At 33.0% G+C, this 22,654-nt stretch overlaps 1 protein-coding gene across 1 annotated transcript; it reads left to right on the top strand.

Annotated features, from left to right (window-relative positions):
* The first annotated feature begins 10,309 nt into the window (after positions 1-10,309).
* On the top strand, positions 10,310-16,400 carry LOC142610533 (pectin acetylesterase 5-like). Its single transcript, XM_075782352.1, has 12 exons — positions 10,310-10,620; positions 10,735-10,817; positions 10,916-11,045; positions 11,444-11,523; positions 11,779-11,868; positions 12,241-12,365; positions 12,834-12,894; positions 13,331-13,384; positions 13,511-13,588; positions 13,689-13,794; positions 14,888-15,033; positions 15,734-16,400. Exons 1-12 carry the CDS (start codon positions 10,395-10,397, stop codon positions 15,845-15,847), a joined length of 1,293 nt encoding a protein of 430 aa, XP_075638467.1. The 5' UTR covers positions 10,310-10,394; the 3' UTR covers positions 15,848-16,400.
* Positions 16,401-22,654: the final 6,254 nt, after the last annotated feature.

Genomic DNA, 22,654 nt, shown 5'->3' with positions numbered 1-22,654 from the left:
CATGGACATGGGGGCGATATATACATAAGTACTAATTTTAGCAATTTAATTTTATAAAATTACATTTTGCCTCCCTTAACAATATCATTGATTCTTTTAAGAGTAATGTTATAGTCATTAATATTTCTCAACATTTTTTACAAACTGTTGATGTAGCAAATTTTTATTAGTTCGCATCTCGGCGTAACACTTTCACCACTTATTTACTTACCAATAACTACTCACCACCTCAGCAATTTGTAAAAAAAGTTTGTAACTCTAGCATTTTCCTTATTTTAGAGGCCATAAAATAATTATAGGTCTAAAATAAAATATACAACCCCAAAAAATTTGGTTCAATCAACCTATTTTGCCAACAACAAACTCTGACCCTTACCCAACAGCAAATGCATGCAACAAAGACACCAAAAAGAAAAACCATAAGTGGAGTCAAAGGTCAGAGCCACCGCACACAGCCAACAGCAAAGCAGCCCTCCCTAACTCCATGTCCTGGCTCTGTCCCTAGCTGAGTTGATATGTCTGTCTACCAAAGTTGGAGACAGTAAATTTGATTTGTGTCTAAATATTTTATTCACATGATGGCTACTAATTTATTTAGCTCGGCAAATTTCATGTTGTAACTCTCAATATAACAGAGATTCGAACATTTTTAAAATGAATATCTGTGGTTGGATTGGATTGCTTCTTCAACTTAGTGTAACTGTAATCTGTGGAGTACTGTTTGAGGAGAAAAAGAAAATGTGACTTGTAAATAACTGAGGTAATTGATAGGAAGAACAAGAAAGGAAAATTTAGGCTTGGTTTGACCGGTATAAACTTTAAAGCCTTCGTAAGCTCACTTGCTCTATTTAACACCACCACTTGGGCCTTCAAGCAGCAAAACAACTAACACCTTTGGTTTTAGTCAAAATGTAATTGTTTGTTTGTTTAGACCCCTGAACACTCAGATTCGTTTAAGCTAATTAATTAACTAAGTTGATACTTAGGTTTATTATGAGATCTAGGTTAAACACAAACAATCATATCATAAAGTGTGGAAAAATAAAGAAGACAAGCAATATGATTATCCAGGAAAACTAATGAAACCAACCATTTTAAGATAAGAAACTTGAGAATGATTTAGCCTAGCTATCCCCAAGGTGAACAAATTCACTATGAAAGAATGGAAGCTTTACAATAGATTTTCTCCCTAAAATCTAAAGCAACCTCTTGTAGTACTTACTTAGACGACCACGTGCAGCTTCGACTTCATAAACTCTTCTATTTGAAGTTGCAAAACACAAATACCCACGTTTGTGGCTTTGAGATCTCACTCAAAGGTTTAGATCACCATCATTAGTTGATCTATATGCAGCAACTTGTCTCCACCAGTTCTTGATTTTAGATCTAGCATTTGGTAGATGCTTGTTGAATTAGAAGGATACAAAAACCTCACTAATCTTACAAGAGTAACTCACAAGACTTCCAAGAACTTTTGAAACTTAGTTAGGGTTTCCTATTATACGTAGTAGTGTTAGATTGAAACTCTAAACGTTCTTACAGGCTTTGAGCCTAATTTAAATCCTGTAGAATACATCTTTTAATCAAAAAAAGCCTTTCTTTTGATCGGTCAAGCTTCACGAAATCTGTACTCTTCTTTCTGTAGCTTGACTGTTCTTGAATCTTGACTTGAATAAACTTGAGCAATGTCTAACATCTAATCTAGACATGTTTTTGTTCTCAATTTGCCAACATACATAAAATTTAGAATCTAAACATTTAACCTAAATATTTAGAACCTAACAGTATTATCACATGTAAGACCCATGCTCTAAGGTGAATGCATTGAACTTCTATAGTGCCTTAATAAAATAGGAAAATTACATTTTATCATATGTGATTTGGTCAATCATAATTTAATCCTCAAATTATCAATTAGTTTGAATTAAAATTAAATTGTTAAAGTTCCATCTAAATTAACAGATTTTATATATTTTTTTTACCAACTTTAAATTATAACTTAGTCTCTTGTGGTTTGACTTAATCACAATTTTATTCTATAAAATTTTTTAGTTACTATATGTTGTCTAGCTAAAGTTTGGATTAAAAAGAAATCCTTACAGGTTCTAATTTAACAGGTTTCATTTTAGTACAAATTTATGGGGGATGAAATATATTGATTGAAAATTTATGAATTAAAATGAAATATGACAAAATTATAGGAAAAAATAATTTAATTTCATCTATTGTCAATTATGATGCCGAAAATCATCAGTGAATTGTATGGTCCTCACGTGCTCCAAACAAGACTTGCACAATACAAAGGGAAGAAGAAGAACCTACGAAGGGTATCGGTGTGGTACCGGTCAAATACCTTCCGACGGTCAAGTTAGAGAAATTTCTTGTTCACAACTCTAGAGTGCTAGAGCTGGGATGAATTAAGCGTACATTGGTTTGTGAGGGTCTTGGAGTTTTTATAGTAGTATAGGGTTGACATTCGTTTCTTGGCTCAGAAGATCTTTCCTTGTGGGAGAGATCTTCTTTAATTCGCGCATCTTGCGGAATCCTTTCCTTGTAGGAGTCTTTTTTATTAGGATTTATCGTGGGGCACAAGATATTTCCTTATATATTCATACGTGGAGCTCAAGTATACATGCTGGACCCGTCAAGAGTTTCTCTTGCCCCTGTCAGCTTCAAGTTTTCAACTTCTCATTCCGTCTATGTCTTCTAGTTGTCTCATAAATGCACCAAGGATCTTGAGGCACACGCGTCAGCTTTGGAATGGACCCTTCAGCTTTATGGTGTTGTTTAAGGGTACACAAGCAAAATCGTCAAGAATTACCCTTATCAGTCAAATTCATAGGATAAACAAAATGTAATTTCCCCTATTGTGAAATTCTTCTTATTTTTATTTTTTGAGAATAATTTTGTCGTGAATATTATTAAAAAATTGGTAACTCAGCAGTAGCAACTTTATTAGACTCCATCTAAACTATATAAATAAATTAAAAAAAAAAAAAAAGTCTTGCTTTGTTGACTAAAGTATGTGCAACGATGCATTGATTTCTCTCCCAACAAGAGTGAAGGACTAACATCTTTTGGATGAAGTATAGGACGAATTTAACACGTTTAGAGTGTTTCGGAATACACTAGGATTAACAATTTTGGAAAGAAAGATTTAATGAAACAGAGATTGAAGTGGCTCAAAGTTAACTTCCACCATTGGTGCCGCTTTGTGAATAGCCGGTTTTGGACAATTGTGTTTATTGGCGAGCTTAACAATATCTGTTTGAGAACCCAAAGACTTAACACTAGGATTAACAATTTTGGAAAGAAGGATTTAATGAAACAGAGATTGAAGTGGGTCAAAGTTAACTTCCACCATTGGTGTCGCTTTGTGAATAGCCGGTTTTGGACAATTGTGTTTATTGGCGAGCTTAACAATATCTGTTTGAGAACCAAAAGACTTAAACCATAATTTCAACTCCTTCCTTTGCAAAGCCCATTTTTCAGAACAACATTGCTACTTCCAGCTTTGGACTGTGTTTTGTTTTTTGGCATGCTTCACAATAGCTTAGATGTTTGAGAACCCATAGTCAGTTTTCAATTTCTTCCTTTATATATAGCCCATTTCTCTCACACTTTAAGTGAACAACTTTAACAGTTAGCTAAACCATAGGTTCTTGAGAGAATTCCCTGATGGAAAGCCAAATGTCTGCCTTTCCATGGCTGATCTTAATTTGCCTTACCTGCACTCTGCTTAATTCAAGTTATGGGGCAATTGATGCTGATTGAAAGGCATAACATCTCTCTATTAGGCCTATTAGTAATTTAGTTTTATTATCTCTATTTTTTTTCCTTGATCTTTTTTAATCTAATAACTCATGGGCCAGTATTGTGATCAAAACAATTACTAGCTAGGCAGCCAGGTTGCAATCAAAAATTATTTTTGGTCTTGGGGGTTGAAAGTTCAAAAAGCGTGTAAAACATCTTTAAACGTTTAGACCTCCAAATTACAAATTATCAATTCAAGCTTATAGACAAACAATATACGTGCGGAAAATGTAAATAAGCTAACACAGAATTGATAAAGTAATCTAAACCAAATAAAACCATATCCACAGCAGAAATTAAATGGCAAAAATTAGGGGAAGAGAGATGCAAACACAAGGACAACACAACGATGTGTTATCGAAGAGGAAATCGAAACCCTCGGCGTAAAACCTCTCCGCCGCCCTCCAAGCGGTCAATAATCCACTAAAGAATGTAGTTGGGATACATGGACAACAGAAGACCCTCATAGCCTAATCTACCCAGTGTACCTAAGCTCTCCAAGCTCCTACTCCAACGAGGTTGCGCCGAACCTATTTCTTATTTAGCTTACCGGATTTTGTTATAGCCCATAGCATCAACCAATATGAATTGGTCCCTTCCTAACTGCTTCCCAAAGCACCAAACAGCCTTCTCACAGATATGGGTATGGTGAGAAAAGGTTATGGTAATGGACCTCTCAAAGATGTAACAATGGAGAGAAAGAGAGTAGAGGAATTTGAAGAGTTTCTAAGTGAAGATTGTGGATGAGTCAATCTTGTTTTTCTCTAGGGTTTCTCTCTCACAATTTTCTCTAGAAGCTCTCTACATTTCGTGGGTATAAGGAGTATTTATACTGGGGTGAGAAAGAAATGCGAAGAGTCATATTTTCTCGAACAGGGCTGGCTGGCGACTTGGCCTCGTGACTTGATTGAGTCGCAAGTTCAAGCCGCGAGCAAACAGAATGGCCAGACTAGACTTTTTGTCCTGTAGTGCTCCAGCTGGCGTGACTGTTCAACTTCTCAGCACGCTTCACTTGTGTGCATCATCTGGCGGCTTGCAAGCCGCAAGCCACCCGCGAGATCCAACCGTGAGTCCTTGCTTCACTGCACATTCTTGAGCATTTCTTTACACTCTCTCACACACTACCCTTACATGAATCCTACCTAAATACAAGGTTTCTAAGTGCTAAATTACAAGCAAATTGGCACGGAATAAAGCCAACACAATGGTTAATAAATTTCAACCTTACAGGGGTTTACTTTGAACGGGCGAAGCCCATACAAAAAGTACCATACGATTGATTCTGTTTTGTTCAAAAAATCAAAAAGTGACAACCTATTAAACTACAAGCCCCTTGACCTACTAACCATTCCATAAGTATTTGGTGCTTTTCATTTTATTTATATATTTTGCATGATTTGACAAAATTTTGTGAGCACAGGTTTACATCGTGTACTTGGGCGATCTACCAAAAAGCGAAATCTATGCATCATCTATTCATACCAACTGAGGAGGATAAAATTGAGATGGACGATCAGATTTTCCAAAGACAACTTTAGGCGGCTACACTAGGGTGATGGACGAAGAGAGTAGGTAACGTGATGGCATAGTGAGTGAACGGATTAACCTTGTTGGATGGACGGGAAGGTAGATGGACACTAAGGTGGACGGTGGCCAAAGCCACGTGGCATCTACACATGGTTTACTTGATCCTTAAGGAACCTCAAATATGCGCAAGTAACCCTAGTCAATAGAATTTCTATATGGAAAGGATCTCGCCAAATATGCGCATTTATGAGGATCTTCTCTACAAGGAAATGTTCCCCTCCGCCAAGGAACCAAGGTCGGTTCCCCCACTACTATAAAAATCCAAAACCCTCAAAAATCAAGCTATGCATAATTTACCCCAGCTCTGGCACTCTAGAGTTGTGAAGAGTTCTCTAACTTAACCTTCAAAGAGTATTTAGCCGGTATCACATCGGTACTCTTTGTAAGGTCTTCTTCTTTTCCTTTGTTGTGCAGATCTGGTATCAAGTACGTGAGGACCGTGCGACTTACTAACAATTCTTTGGCATCATCACCAACATTCTACAAGAAGTAATTAATAAAATAAAATAAAATAAAAATTGATTTTGAGTGACAATTTAGATTATGGGTGCTTTTTTATATAATATAATTAGGTGATGGGCACTTGGGGCAGGTGGTTGAGTGATTAAAATACCATAACTATAAAATTGGACATGATTAATGATGTTTGCTATCATAGTGCATTGGACAATAAAAAGAAATGTTTTGTCAATTAAAAAGCAGAAATGCGTATCCAAACAAGCAAATATGCATTTCTAAAGAGATCACTATGTGATACCATGGGGGAAATGGGCATTTATACCTAATTTATAAACTATGCAAGAAAATGTCTATTTTGAAACTATTTAGCAAAATGACTCTGTTTTTGAAACTCGATTTTAACAAAATCAAGTTATACATAAAACTCGATATTCTCAAAATCAAGTTTTATATATATTTTTAATTGGAACTCGACATTAGATATGTTGAGTTTCCCTTAAATTTTCATAAAAATTTAAGTGGCAAAAATATGCATGGAACTCGACATTGCTAATGTCGGGTTCCACTTATAACTCGATTTTGTTAAAATCGAGTTTTAAAAATAGGGACATTTTGCTAAACAGTTTCAAAACAAGAGCATTTTGCTACGTAGTTTATAAATTAAGGGCAAATGCCCATTTTTCCCGTGATACCATGTACCTAACTTGTCTAATGGAATGCATTGTATAGTGGAGTGAATTTTTTGCTATATAGCTACAAAAAGAGCTTCGATGGCTTATTGGCAAAGCTAACCAAGGAGGAGACACAAAAATTAGAAGTTTAATTTTTTGAACTATGTTTTTCTAGAGATTGCTACCAATTTTTCCTTGTTTTAGTTATCATGAAGTCATATATGAATAAGAACTAAATTTTGGATTGGTGTTTAAAGTAGTTGGGTTCTGCTGAAAAATCTTGTTTGATTCTTTGATTGACTGTTTGATTCTTTGTGGTTGTAGAACTTACCTAGGAAACATACTCCTACTATGCAATTTTCTCATGGGTTTGGTTGTAGAACTTGTTGTATTTGGCTAAACATTAACATTAACAAACTTATGTTTTTTTTTAGATGGGTAACCCATCCCAAAAAAAATAACTCAGATGTTAGAGCTCAATGGTCATCAAGGGTAACAACTATCTTTTGTGAAGCTTGTGTGAATGAGGTATTTAAGGGTAATCGACCTAATACCCACTTTAGTAAAAAGGGCTGGACAAATATTATAGCAACTTTTGAAAAGAAAACTGGAAAGGAATATCCTATGGTGAAGTATAAGCATAAATGGGATGGATTGAAGAAAGATTGGGTGTTTTGGAATAAATTGAAGGGAAGTGAAACTGGATTGGGATGGGATGCAGCCAAAGGAACAATAGCTGCAATTGATAAGTGGTGAGAGAGGAAACTAATGGTATGTTTTGTATAACCCATTGTGTGTATGTTGTATTAGTAGATAAACCATGCTAATTTGAGTTATTAATGAAAATATTCGAACTTGTAGGAGGTATTTGAAGCTGCAAAATTTTGAGAGAAAGGTTTGGAGAATGTTGACTTATTAGACATTATGTTTAAGGACATTACAGCCACGAGATATTTAGCATGGGCTCCCACTTTAGGTGTGTTACCTAATGATCTTGAGACACCTAAGGAAGGGTTAGGTAATACTTCTGCTAACTCATCTTCTCCCAATGATGATGATGATGTTCATGAAGATGAGACTCATAACCTCACACAACCACCTAACCCAACACAAAACAAAGGAAAGAAGCGAGCTTTACCATCATCCACACAAAGTAAAGGGAAGAAAGGAGGAACAGCATTATAGTTGACACAACAGCTTAGTCACATCTGTGACGTTGTGGAGTTAAGGAACTCAGCTTGTTCAGTGGAGCCAAATAGTACTATTCGTAATGTCATGGAACATGTGTGCACCTTAGATGGCATTGAGAAGGGTTTCAAACTGTACCTCATGGCAACACCTATTTTTCAAAAATGAGAAAAGAAAGAGATGTTGGTCATGATGGAAGAACTATATTTACAACTTCAGTTTCTGCAACAGGAGGCAAGATTTTTAGGAGGGCACTACTTTGGCACTTAGGGTGTTTTATGTTTTATCCTTTGAATAATGTGGCTGTTAGAGTGTTTTAAGTTGTTGGGCTATTAGGGTGTTTAAATTACAAAGATAGAAGCTTGGCTATAATTAAAATATTTTTAGCTTATTTAATTACATGATATAATAAATCCACATGGCATGATTTAATTGGTCCAACTAGCACATATGGTAGGTTTAGCTGTCAACTGTGGTGAGAGGAAAAAAAGAATAACTAAACTATACACAGCTACAGTAACCGTGTATATTTACACGGTTACTATAGCAAATGTGTAAATATACACATTTATACATCCACTAATGTGGGCAGTTTTCGAGCAAAATTGAGTAAAATTTGCAACCTTTTGTATTTTAGAATGACTGGTGTGAATGCTCTAAGAGCAACCGCATCAACTCTTCTAAAAAATTTCGTCTATTTTACACAAAAAACCTACTTTTTCTATTTTACACCATCACTTTTACAAAACACTCACATCAGTTTATCTATTTTACAAGATATTTCAATAAAATATTCATTCTTCATCAATTTTTTATTATTTTTCCTAATGGTCATACTTTTTTTAATTTAAATATATATTTTGAGTAAACTACCAACACTGATGATCAAACTTCTAAAATAGTGTTTCCGGCGACTGCCGCTAGATTAGTGTCTCATCCCACTGTGCTGCTAACACTAGTGGCCAAACCACCAAAATAGTGGCTTCAACGACAGCCGACAGATTAGTGTTTTCGACCATCATTCTGCCATCAATGAAATATTTCGATCTATCGTTTTAGGGTTACGCATTGGAGATATATATATATATATATATATATATATATATATATATATATATATATATAGATAGATATATAATTTACTATTAGTATGATTTTAGTTTTAAAAAAAGGCACTGATTTGAATTAAAAATTTTAATAAAATTCCAAATAAAATCATGCTTTGTTTGACAAAAATAATCTCAATTATAATTCTTTTATAATCAAATTATATTGAGAGATATTTACAAGTAATGAAGCTTCAAGGAAGCTTCCTTTCCCCTCACTTTTAACCCCCACCACAAAACATCTGACCCTCTCTTTTATTTTTTCCTTTTTTATCTCACAAAACCACATCTTTTCTCTACTTCCTCTCCCACGATCTTTTCTTTTCTTTTTTTTTTCTTTTCTTTTTTTTGATCTTTCCTTTGTCGTAGCTGTCAAACACTTGTTTCTCTCTTCTCTAATGGTAGCAGCAAGCTCTCCACGAGCAAAGAAAGCAGCAAGCTCTCCATGGTAGTGGTGACGGCGGCTTTGATTTGAGTTTGGGTTTGGGTTGATGGGTTTTTTGTTGAAAGTTTGATTTTGGGTTCTAAGTTGTTGAGTTTTCCATTGAAGGTTTGATTTTGGGTTTGGTTTGATTTTTCTTTGTTTTTGGTTGATTTTTCTTTGTTGTTGTTGATTTTGTGATTGGAATATCATGGGTTTTGATGGGTTGTGGTGGTGGTGATTGAATGGTGGTTAGGCGATGTTGAGAGTATGTGGGGAAAGAGAGATTGATGAGAGCAGAGGTGAGAGAAAGAATAATAAAATAGTAATATACACATCTACAGTAACCGTGCATATTTGCACGGTTACTGTAGCAAATGTGTATATTTACACAACTATAGCCGGACTAATGCGGAGCAAATTTAAGAAATATTGTATAAATTTTGCATCTTTTTCTATTTTGTACAATTTTGCACCCATTGATGTGAGTGCTCTAATAGATATAGAATATATAATATAGATTAGATTAGGTAAACACTTATTTAAGTATATCTTACTTAATAACTTTTCTCTTGACTAACCAATCCAACCATTACTTCTTCACTTCAATATGGGTTACTTATCAGTCTTATCTCCAAAAGAAAGTGTGGTTGGGTGCTTTCAATTTAAAAATGATTTTAAAAACCTTTAATTATATTAATTTTGGAAGGAATCAAGTTGTAAATGTCTTCACATGTATCACACTATGACAAATATATTTCTTGTGGTTTCTTCAAATATAAGAACAAAAATTGAAAGAGACATGCAAGCAATCAAGACCCAAAAAGAAAAAATAAAAACTTGCACCACAAGATGTGTTGAGCCCAAAAATAAAAAAATAAAAACTTGCACCACAAGATGTTTATCAACACGTTTTAATTTTTAGTTTTTAACTTGAATTTTTGTTTTAAGTAAAGTGGTTTGATCTTTTTATTTTAAAAAATGTCTTACTATAATTTACTCACGTGACAAGTCGTACAAAAGTGATTGTCTTGACGTTTGCTATAATTTTACTTTACAGCAATCAGCAAATAGATAAAGAGAAGACAGAGTCCCAGTCCAGTTATAAGTCAAATAAAATAGCTCAGGGAGGACTCTCAGCCAATTGCAATGGCGAACTCAAGGCTTCGAGGTCTGACTTGGTGGATGAAGTGGGCCAAGAAGGAATGGGCAATCGCAGCCGTTGGCTTCTCTCTCATCGTCTTTCTTTTCACTCTCATCTCCGACTCTTGGAGCCGCCGTGATGACTCCAACCTCAACAACCCATTCGATCTTACTCACACTCACGATCTCGTCGACCTCACCTTGGTGCGCAATGCCAAGAATACAGGCGCCTGTACATGACCCCATCTCTACTTTGTTCCACACTTCTTTACCCCTCTTATTCATTCCAACAATTTTGATTAAAATTCCCTTTTTTTTTTCTTTGTTTTGAATAACAAAATTGCAGTTTGTTTAGATGGGAGTTTGCCAGGGTACCATTTTCAAAAGGGATTCGGATCTGGGTCTAACAATTGGCTGCTTCACGTTGAGGTCTTTTTTTTTTTTTTTTTCTTTCACTTCATTTTAATGTCTCTAATTTTTTTGGATTCATTTCTTACTAATACCCATTTATTCATTTTAAAGTATAGGGTGGAGGTTGGTGCAATACAGTATCATCATGTTCTTCGCGTAAATTTACCCGATTAGGTTCTTCAAAATACATGGAATCTCCAGTCCCCTTTTCCGGGATCTTGGGCCGTGACCCGTCCCAAAACCCCGGTAAATTTTTTTGTTCTCTCGCACTTTTTGATGTACACTCCATAAAATATATCACAACACAATGTCCCTAATTTCACACGTGTGATGTACACATTTTAAAACTTTGAAATGAGTGATGTGACGATGTACAATAACAGTGTGAGAGAATCAATGCTCGTTTTGCTAATCTACTGCACTAATTGACATGATGGTAACAAAATCTTATTATTATGTGTAAAAGGTCCTTATCTTTTCTTTTTTTTTATAAGTTTTTGTGATACCTTTTACCATGACTCTGTATGACTGTATTCTATTTATGTATATACATATGTTACAACTGTAGTCAGGTAATTTTATGTTCATATGTATGAATGAATGAATGATGTCTCCTAATTTCTAATGTTTGGAGCATTGTTCAGATTTCTTTAACTGGAACAAAGTCAAGATACGTTACTGTGATGGTGCATCATTTGCTAGCCACCCTGAAAGTGAGCCAAAGGTAAAAGTGTGATAAAATTTGTGCTCATTGTTTCAGGTTAAAATAATTATTCACTATGAATTTTCCCTTTTTTAGGGGGGATAAGTGAGTTTTTTGGCCCCAAGGAGAGGGGATGGGGAGTTTGAACCACTTACCTCGACTTCATGAGACGTGGTCTCCAGCAAAATTTTCCTCTTGGTTATATCTAACAAAAAAACAAAAAAAAAAAAGAAGTTAGTTTTTGTTAATTATATTTTTTGTTTTTTCATGTTATAGAATGGAAAGTCACTTTTTTTTAGAGGGCAGCTCATCTGGGAAGCACTTATGGATGAACTTTTATCAATTGGAATGTCCAATGCAAAACAGGTAGCCTTCCTTGGTTTTGATATAACTCTCTCTCATCTAATAACATCTAAATATTAACAGTTCTGTTTCTTAAATTAATAGCTTTATGGCATATAGATTTTTTTATGCATTGAAAAAATGAGTTGAAAATTTCAGCTCCCAAAGACTGCACTCTCGTTCTGATGTATTCTGGAACAGTTTGTCAAATACATAGAGTGAATATGATGATTGAATGCCATTTTTCTCTGGGGATTTGTCTTATGCTATCAATATTATATTGTACAATACATATTGAAATCTAAATGCACCACAAACATTTATCTTTTGTAAAGTTCATATGAAATTTTCCCATGTGCATATTTGATTCAGACTAGATGTTCAATATCATTGCAGGCTCTTCTTTCAGGATGCTCAGCTGGAGGCTTGGCAACTCTTATACATTGTGATAGCTTTCGAGAACTTCTGCCAAAGGATACAACTGTCAAGTGTCTTGCTGATGCAGGTTTTTTCCTTGATGAGTATGTTTTGGTGTACACATTATAGTCTTATGCATTGATATTTTTCTCTAATCTGTTATATGAGGTTTTGCTGTTAATTTTGGAGTCCTTTAATACCTTATTTTCTGATCAAATATATATTTTTATAGGTTTGTATAAAATCTCTTCTAATTGCATATTTTATACACATTTGAGGAAGAAGCATGATATATTCTGTCAAGTTAAATTGGTCAAGAAGGAAGCCGTAATATGGTGTAATAAGCATTTAGACAATTATATATATATATATATATATATATATATAGACACTCACCCACCTAGGATTTGTGATGGGGTGACAAGCTACAGCAGGAATTTTTAAACTCATCCAGGCCCAGATTTAGCAACTAGATCTTGTGTCACTTGTATTTTGCTATTTTACTAACTGTTCTGCTTAAGGTATGACTACATAAAAGAAAATTGAGCCGCTTTGTCTTTTCCTCATTTCAGGAAGGATATTCTTGGAAATCGAACCATGAGATCTTTCTATAATGATGTTGTCCACTTGCAGGTTGTGCTCTGCTCTTTATCAATACTAACTGATTTGTATTAATTTATTTATTACTAGTGGTCAAACAACGTGATTCATAGGATCCAACATATGGTGGATTGATGGATGAAACAAATAAAGGAGGTGCTATTTTGATTTATTTGATGTGTCATGTATGACATAGATCTTCAGCTATAATAAATTTTACTTGATCTGCATAGTCCCCTTTTGATTAGGAAATCTTTGCAGACTTTATATGAGCAGTATGTTTGTGATAGTGACAAGCTACACATTTTTAGATTCCCATTCCCAGTCGGCCTTAACTATCTTCTTACTTTTCATTAAAAGTTTTTTTAGTAAACAAATAAAATAAAGAAACAAAAAGGAAGAAGGAAATCAAAAGCTTTCCCTTTTTGAAATGTTAGAATCTCGTGCTTATCTGTCATCATGCTGTCAGGGTGTCGCAAAAAGTTTACACAAGGATTGTGTTGCGAGAATGGAACCAGCTAAGGCAGGTTTTGTTTTCCTTTCATTGGATGTTATTCATGATCAATTTTTAGATTCAGTTTATACTCTGCTGCTCAACCATGATCTCTAACTAGCTGTCTCTCTTATTTGACATGAATGGAAACGGCAGTGTCTCTTCCCTCAAGAAATTATTAAAAACATAAAGACCCCAGTGTTCCTTGTCAACCCAGCTTATGACATTTGGCAGGTTACTTTTTCCTTAATAACATGCTCCATTTGCTGTTTTTCCAGATTGTGACATTCCCATGCATATCTTTTGATACTAATTTGATCATTACCATCTCTAGATTCAAAATATCTTGATACCAGATGCATCAGATCCTCATGGCAACTGGCGGAATTGCAGACTAAGCATTCATAGTTGTAATTCTAGTCAGATTGGCATACTACAAGGTAATTGATATATATCTTAGAAACATTTATCAAAAAGGATCTTGAAACCAATGTATAGTGTGAAAATCAGCTAAATCACATTCATATAACTAATGTTGGAGTATGATATATGTGCCGTAGAGGCAGGTAGTTCTAATTCCCTGTTTTTGAGGGTTATTATTCAATGATCTCATGGCTGAAAATTGGCTAATGTTTTTAGATGTTAATTCTGTAGCATTTTTTCTTTTGGGTGTTCCTTTGTACACTTCTTGTGTACTTCAATTGCAAGCCTTTTGTACATTTAATTGAATTTACTTTACTTTAAAAAATTGCTCATGTTGCTGATCATGATCTGGTATATTTTATTTATGGCTAAAATGCAAAACTAACCCTCTAACTTTCTTCAGATTTCATTTCAGTCCTCTAACTTTACTTTTGTTCATTTCAATCCTCTAAGTTTCAGATTTATTCAATTAAGGCATTTTCGTTTACTTTTGTTAAAAAATTTTGAAAAAAAAAAACCCTAGAAATATTTTTTCAATCATTAATTGAATTTTTTTATTTTAAAAAATTTGAAGAAAAATTTATAAAATTGAAAAATTAACCACAACATATAACAAAATTTGATGAAAAAGCCTTAATTGAATAAACTTGAAAGTTAGAGGACTGAAATGAACAAAAACAAAATTAGAGGATCAGTTTTGCATTTTATCCTTTATTTATTTGTTTTGGATAAGTTATGAACCTGAATGTTTTTACATTTCAAAGGTAATTATTGGTTTTTCTTGGCTCATCTTATTAGTTCATTCTGAACCAGAAAATTCTCAGGATCTATGTGAGACTGTTTACTGGTATATTTACATGGAAACAGAACTTTTGTTTCTCCACTTACAGCGGTTTTTGTTAGATTATTGGTTTATCTTATTAATATTAGTAATATGACCATTTCTGGTCATATACTGGATGACAGTTTCATAATAGATTATTGTTATCAGTCCTATTGCCTCTTATCATTTGGCAGAGAGCAACCTGAGCAGTAGTCTTATGTTTGGATGTGATTTGTTAGAGTGCCACACTGACCAGATTGACTTATTAACTTACTATATACACACAGGTTTCCGCAATTCTCTGCTCAAGGCACTAGGTGAATTCCAGAAAATCAAGGAAGGGGGAATGTTCATAAATTCTTGCTTTATTCATTGCCAGACATGGATGGCCGAAATATGGCATTCAGCCAAATCTCCAAGAATTAACAACATGGTAGGGAAATTTTTATTATCTGAAATGTATTGCGGAGATGGGTCTGGGTTTTTAGTTTATTAGAAGCTTGGTTTATTTCCGATGTCACTGGGTCACCATTCAAGATGTTTTACATGATTACTTGGTAATTAACCAAGCTTGTAATAAACTGAAAACCTCACCCCATCTCCACAATGTAATTCTCAAGCTTTTGTTTTCTATAAAAAAAAAAAATAATAATAATTAACTCTTGAAAGTTCTCTTTCTTATTGGAGGTTATTTTATATGCTCAATGTCCACATCAATGCATGGATGTGATTATGATGTACATACTTACGAGTGTGTAATGCAATGGCTTGAAATATGCCTTTTCTTGCCATCACTGTTCATGGACTTTGTGACTGAAATTGGAATACTTAAATTTCATTCTTAAGGAGTCCATGCACTAGTTAACTTCAATTTGGTTCTCAAGAATTCCATTCGCCTGTAAACTAGTCCCATTTAGTTGATGATTTATGTTACAAAAAAAGCATTATGTTTATAATGGCTCCATCAAGTGGTTCATGTAATAATATTTTACTCTCCACGGAGTTGAACTGTACTGTTTGCTGCCTTGGACATTGAACTTGGCATCATAACCTGCTTTGTAATTGGATTTTTACCATCTTTCCTTATGAAATTAATTATCTGTTTGCTTTTGGATTTTACTGCTCTTGAACAGACAATTGCAGAGTCTGTTGGTGATTGGTTCTTCAATCGAAAAGCAGTGAAGCAAATTGATTGCCCTTATCCATGCAATCCCACGTGCTATCATTTGGATTTCACTCGAGGATGATGGATCTTAGGACCACTTCAGTGTTTCTTATAGGTCATTCTCTACTCCAGATCCCTAAATTCTCGACATGCAGTGTGTACCCAGGTGGAATTCTTCCTCTTTATGTCGAAAGCATGATCCTGGTCCTTGGAAATCGAGATAAAGTGTCTAAAGATACTGATTGTAGTTGATGACATTTCCTGGCCTGAAGAAGGGGGGCGGGGGTAACATTCCTGAATTTGCTGTTGTGTGTTGTGGAGTCCATAGTTAACCCAATCAAGGTCTTTGCTTTCGTTAAGAGTGTGGAAATCCATTGCACCATTGCTCCACAGTAAGTTGAAAACTCTTTTTACTGATCTTACCTGTTGTAATTTTTTTTCATTTGTACTCTTCATCCGTTGTCTACTCTACAGTCCCTTAAACTTTGTGGAGCAAACTAAAAATAAGAAATGCGGTGGCATACAAATTTGACTAGGCTATGAAGAGAGTATTCCATATTTGCTGTTGTGACCTCCTCAGAACTGTCCATTATACATATATTTCTTTTCAGTTGCTTTTCTTTTGCCGGTATAAAGCCATGTTGTACAGTATATTTACGGATTTTTTAGCACAGAGGAATGCATATATTGAAGTCAACTTTGCTATGCCTAGGAAATTTGTAGCAGGATTTGTAGTTCTTTACAATAGTGCTTTGGTTAAAAGCAAAATTCTGATCTTATATATCATGTGACATCACCCTTCTCTGCGACCACTTTATGACAAATAATGACTGATAAAATTGCTCAATGAAGGAATGGTACTGTGTATGTATATATATATAGAGAGAGAGAGAGAGATATTAAAAAGGATCTGTAGCTGTAGTTTCCTTTAATTAAACTTTTATTTGTTAGCCCACCAAGGTTAAATTCAATTTCAACCCATTGATATCATACTTTTATACTCTTATTTTGTTGTGAAAGTTTAATATGTTCTGCTTTTTTCTTTTTTTTGCATGTATCCCATTAGATTATAAAATATTAAAATTTTTAAAAGTTGAAACTATCTGTGTTTGGTAAGCTCTTGGAGCCTAAATATGCCTCCTGTGGGGCAATAACTTTTTGAAAATTAAAAAAAAAAAGACAGACATAAAATAACACGTAGCCAAAAATGGACACACGTTACCATTACAACGAGTTTAGCATAGGCCCAAGCATTGCCCCCATCAAAACAAGTCTTAGAAGATTGATGCCAGAGTAACATGTGGCTTTTGGCAACTGTTAATAGGGATTAAAAAAAAAGAAAAAAGAATAACATAATAGAAAAATCCAGTTAGGTAATTACTCCCAAAATAAAGGAATGACCAAGTGAGTGAAGAACCATTGAGACATGTGTCTTAGAAGATCAATGTAAGAGTAATTCATGTCCTGTGCCAACTGGTAATGACTTAGGGTATGTTTAATTGGAGTGAAAACAGGGAGAATAGAAAATAGAGAGAAGAAAATATGGTGAAAAATGACATTTTTCACTGTTTGGATGAGAGGGGGAGGGGGAGAGAAAAGAGGTGGGGCTTACCAATTTTCTCTTCTCTCCCTTCAAAATACAATCTCTTCAAATTTGAGAGAAAATTGAAGTGAAAAGTGAAAAAAATATTTGGACAAAACTACCCCACCTCTCATTAATGTTTCTTGGTTTTTTTTTTTTTTTTTTTTTTTCTTTTGACTTTTCCAATTTCCGTGTAACGTTGGCTTGCTCTATTATTTTTTTATTTTTTTTTAGTTTCTTTGTAACGTTGGCTTTCTCTTTCTATTTTTTTTATTTTACTTTTCCAGTTTCCTTGTAACGTTGGCTTCTTCTTTTTTCTTTTTTTTTGGGTAATGTTGGCTTCTTTTTTTCTTTTCTTTTTTTTGTTTTGTCAGGGTGGGATCTTCTTCTTTTTCTTCTTTTTTTTTCTTAATTTTTATTTTTATTATTTTTTTAAGAAAACACTTTTGAATGATTTTTTTATGTTATTTTTGGAAATGTCTACTTTCATTTATACACAATTTTTAAAAAAAATATAATATATTACTTTTTGTTTTATTTAAAAGGGACATGATGGTAAATTTATACAAACCTTATTTTCAACCAAATCAAAAAAATTTACATCCTTCCACTTCCACCCTCTCAACCAAATACAAATGAGGAAAACTAAAAATTTTTCCATCCTCCCACTTTTCCATCCTCTCTCTATTTTCTATCCTCTCACTTTTTCATCCTCCCAACCAAACAGACCCTTAAGCTTAGCAAAAAAAAAAAACTGGTAATGACTTAATAATCATCAAAATAACCAAGAAAAAAAATAGGAGTTAAAAATGAAAATCCAATTAGGTAATTGCTCTTAAAATAAAGGAATGAGCAACGATGCATGGAGACATATATACATGTCTTACAAGATTGATGCAAGAGTAACGTGTCCTATGGCAACTATTAACAATCATCAAGCCTCAAATATAAATACAATTCTCGCTTGAGGATAAAAGACAACAAGAACATGGTCAAATTTTGCTTATTTATCCTTAAAATCTCCCCTTTAGTTTAAATTAAGCATTGATTATAGTTTTTTTGTCATGCTAATGCAGGTGAGATTAGATTCAATGCCTTAATTTCTTTTAAACTTAGACGTGTTTGGTTTGGTAATTTACTTATGCCTCTAGTTGTACTACTAATTCAATTTAGAATCGATCAATTTAGTTTAGCCTCGATCTATGTCATCAATTATGTTGTTTAAATTTCACACTTAGTTACCATTAATTTCATTGCTCTTGAATCTTGTTTGCATAATCAATCCTTGGTTTAAGTCCTCTTATTAGTTGAGTTCGTAAAAAAAGAAAGTCCTCTTGGTGTCTTAATTGAGGAATTACCGAAGCCTCAAACCCTCAACACTCTATTAAGGATACATTTTCCACCAAGCTCAAGTCAAATAGTAGCCTCGAGTAGAAATTTTCCCACTGATCAAACATCCAGTTGATTATTCTTCTCTTAGTTACATGCAACATTTTTTCACATTAAGGTGACCTACAAGTATGGGATCCATCATCATATGAGAGGGGTGCATGTAATGATTACACATAATACCACCTCTTTATTTAGGGGTGTGCATTCTACCCGTCAACCTAATTAACTCGATTATCTCAAAGGGAATGTATTGGTTTTTTCACAAGTTGACTTTTCTTCAATAAGATAGAGTTAATTCAAATTGAGGGAATTGGAAAAATGTAGAGGAAGACCTAACATAACATTAGTAGAAATAAAATAATGAAAAATGACTTATCTTGTGGGTTGATTTGGTTTGATTATTTTTGTAATAGCTAGTTGTTATTTTGTGTAATGCACAAGAAGGTTCAACACAAAAATTTTGGGTAAATTGTATTAAACTCCTTTGGGGTTTTAACTTTTAAGGGATGACACTCCCCCAAAATGTTTTGAGAAATGGCACTCCCACCCTCAATGCTTTATAAACGTGATAGATACGTCCCTCCTCATCAACACTACATATTTAATTAACATAATCGGAGACTTTGTAAAAAATAATTGTATCGAATATATTATATAATTTTTTTTAGAGAATATCAAACTTAATTTAATAAGAATTGCTTGGTTTTGGGTTGTCTTATCTAAAAATATGGTGAATTCTAATTATTTTAGACTAACATAATATAACATTATTTGTAACATTAAAAATTAAATTAAAAAATATATATTGAAATAATAATGTGAAAAAAATATGGGCTTTCAAAGGTTACGTAACAACTTTAGAACATGTTAACAAAAAGTTAAACACTTTTATTATATAATATGCTAGTCTTTAATTCACCCAACGCACAGAAAGGTTTGACCAAAAAAATTTATATGTGATACATATTAAATTAATAAACATCAATAAAAATAAAAAGTCAAATTAGATAATCTATAGAAAAGAACATACTAATTTAATTTAGATTTGTTTACAGAAGATTGCACCTAATTTAATATTTTAGCAATTGGGTTGTTTTATCAAAAAGATGGTGGCATGCGTTCTATTTAGTTTAAAAAAATATTTTAAAACTATTTGTAACTTTAACAATCAAATTAAAAATATATATTAGAATAATGTTGTGGAAAAATATGGATTTTCACAAACTTATATGGTAAGATTAGACAAAAAGTCAAAAACTTTTATTATATATATAATTCAAACTCTTTTAATGTGTATTGATAAATAAAGATTCTAATTAGAAAATTTGTAGAAAAAGAACGTACCTAATTTAACTAGAAATTGTTTAACTAGTTAGAGAAAATCAAACATAATTTAATCAAAATTTGTTTAGTTTTAGGTTGTTTTCTCCAAAATTTATCCAAATAGAATGTGAGCTGTAACTCTTAAAATTGACATAGTTTAATATTGTTTATAACTCTAAAAACCAAATTTTATTCACACCTATCTTAGAATAATGATGCAAATTGTGGAAGATGTTAACAAAAGAGCTAAAGACTTTTAATTTATATTATATATAAATGTGAAAGATCAAGTTACACGTGGTGTAACATTCAAAATTTTTTATTGATTAGTATTTTAAAGATTCACAATTGGATTTCATGTCAATAAGATGTTTTTTTCTATTCGATTCATTACTTTATCTTTTATATAATTTTAAAATATAAAATTTTTAAAATTGACACTTTATAGATAAAATAATTATCGATCTCATATCAAATTGAAATGTTGTAAGGATGGCGAACGTAAAGAAAAAAAAATTAATCCAATAGTGATTTTTTCAAAACTCCCATTTAATAACAGGATATATAGTGTAATATTGTTTAAGTTATATTAGACGTAAATTATACTCAACTTTATATAAATATAGATAAATAAAATGATTAATATAAGTGGATATATTGGTTTCAATAAAAGATGACCTCCATTTAAAAAGAAAAGAAAAGAAGAAGTCCTCAAAATTGAAGCATCCCAATGTGTACACACCCAAGTCTTATTTCAAGATTGTGCCCAAAAAAAAAATTGTTCAAAGTTCAAACACATGGCGTTCCCATCATCCAATCCCTTTTTGGTAAAAGAAATATCCTCTTTTACTTCTGATCAAGTTGCAACAGGTTGTCCTTTTATCGTGATAACCACCATCGTCATCCATATATACCAGTTCCAACTGTAGAGGCATTTGATGATGACAGTTTAGATCATATGAAAAGCCAGTATATTCTTTGAATGTTGATTTTGCAGTTCACGTGATGTTTGAGAGATCTAAACCACTATCAACAACCTGTAATAAAATTTAAAGTCTCTGAAATCTGGATGTTTCTGATCTGTGTGTCTAAAAATATACCAACTTTTGAAAATCCAACAATTAGTTACTATTATTTTTCATTAAGTAATCATTGACTATAAACTATAAACCAACCAGAAATTTTTTTTTTTTTTTTTTCCATTTCATCTACCATTTATATTTGTCCCCTAAGAACTCATTTGAGACTGGCCATTAAATTTTTTTTATTTTCCAGCATTAATCATTTGTTTGTATTGTTACTTGCTTTTAAAATATCCAGATATTTGTTTGAAAATCAGACCATGTCACAGTGGCTGAATATATATGTTGTCCAAAATGTCTCTAACTCTCAGCTTTCAAACATGAAATATTTTGGGTATTGAGTTTGAAATAAGAATCTTTTTAACGGCATCTTTAAGATAATTATTAATAAATTATTTTAAAAATTTTGACATTGCTTTTATAAAAAATATACCCTAAAAAATCATTAAAAAAAACAATGGTTAAATATATATCTTGTCTGAAACGTCTCTAACTCTTAGCTTTCAAACATGAAACGGATGGGTATTGAATTTTAAAATAAAGATCTTGTTAATAACTTAACAGTATCCTCTATTAGAACAATTTTTGATAAATTATGTTATGAAATTTAATACTACTTTTATGAAAAATATAAAAAGTCATTAAAAAAAATTAATTATTTTTTATTTCCCCATAAAAAATTTGTAAAAATGTTTCTTAAATCACTGTCCTTAGATCATCTATTAAGTATTTTTTCCCCTTAAATAATAACTGTTTCAAAGACATTGCGGGATTCATTAGACTACTCATTCATCCCCAATTGCACATTCGCACTGTCTTACGTTGCATTTCTTAACTTAAAGATTATGGAACTCGAAACTTCTCTCTATCAGCCTTACGCATAGTGTGTCAGACTCATACCTAAACATATAACGACAGAACTTTGATGGATCATCAACCATGCATGTTCCACGCGAACCCCAGTTAGGGGAACCTATAAAATTGACTCAATAATAAAGGTGATTGACGCTTTGTTTTGTATGGCTAAGAACTCTATAATAAACAAAATTTGTCTACTGCTATGAAAATCTAGGTGGTTTGATATTTTGTAGTAGATTTGGTAACAAATTAAGTGATGCACTAGACAACTGTAAGTCGTTGAGGAGAACTAACCACCATTGATATCACACCAACCATTCCAATCCCAAATAAGTAAGATTCTAAAGCTTGATTTTCCCAGTCTGGTATGATGTTGATATACAGATTGCATAAAGATAAATTATGAATCTTCGGTCACCTCTGATAATAGTTTAAATTTAAAGGACAGGGTCAACGGTTAAGAATATTGTACCTAAAAAGAAAATGTTCAACAGCAAAGAAAGCCTAGAGCAATTTTAGTTTTTTAATTAAATGTAGTGTTTGTTATACACACAATGTTAAAGGGTAGTGATGTTTAGAGGCCAAAACTTAGGTTTTGATGATGTAAATTGAGACTAGAGCAGGGGTGCAGGTTCCACTTGAAGCCTAGAAC

Source organism: Castanea sativa, chromosome 9, assembly GCF_040712315.1.
Source record: "Castanea sativa cultivar Marrone di Chiusa Pesio chromosome 9, ASM4071231v1".
In the NCBI taxonomy this organism is placed as follows: Eukaryota; Viridiplantae; Streptophyta; class Magnoliopsida; order Fagales; family Fagaceae; genus Castanea; species Castanea sativa.
The sequence above is the reverse complement of the archived record's forward strand: the minus strand, read 5'-3'. Positions and strand labels throughout refer to the sequence as shown.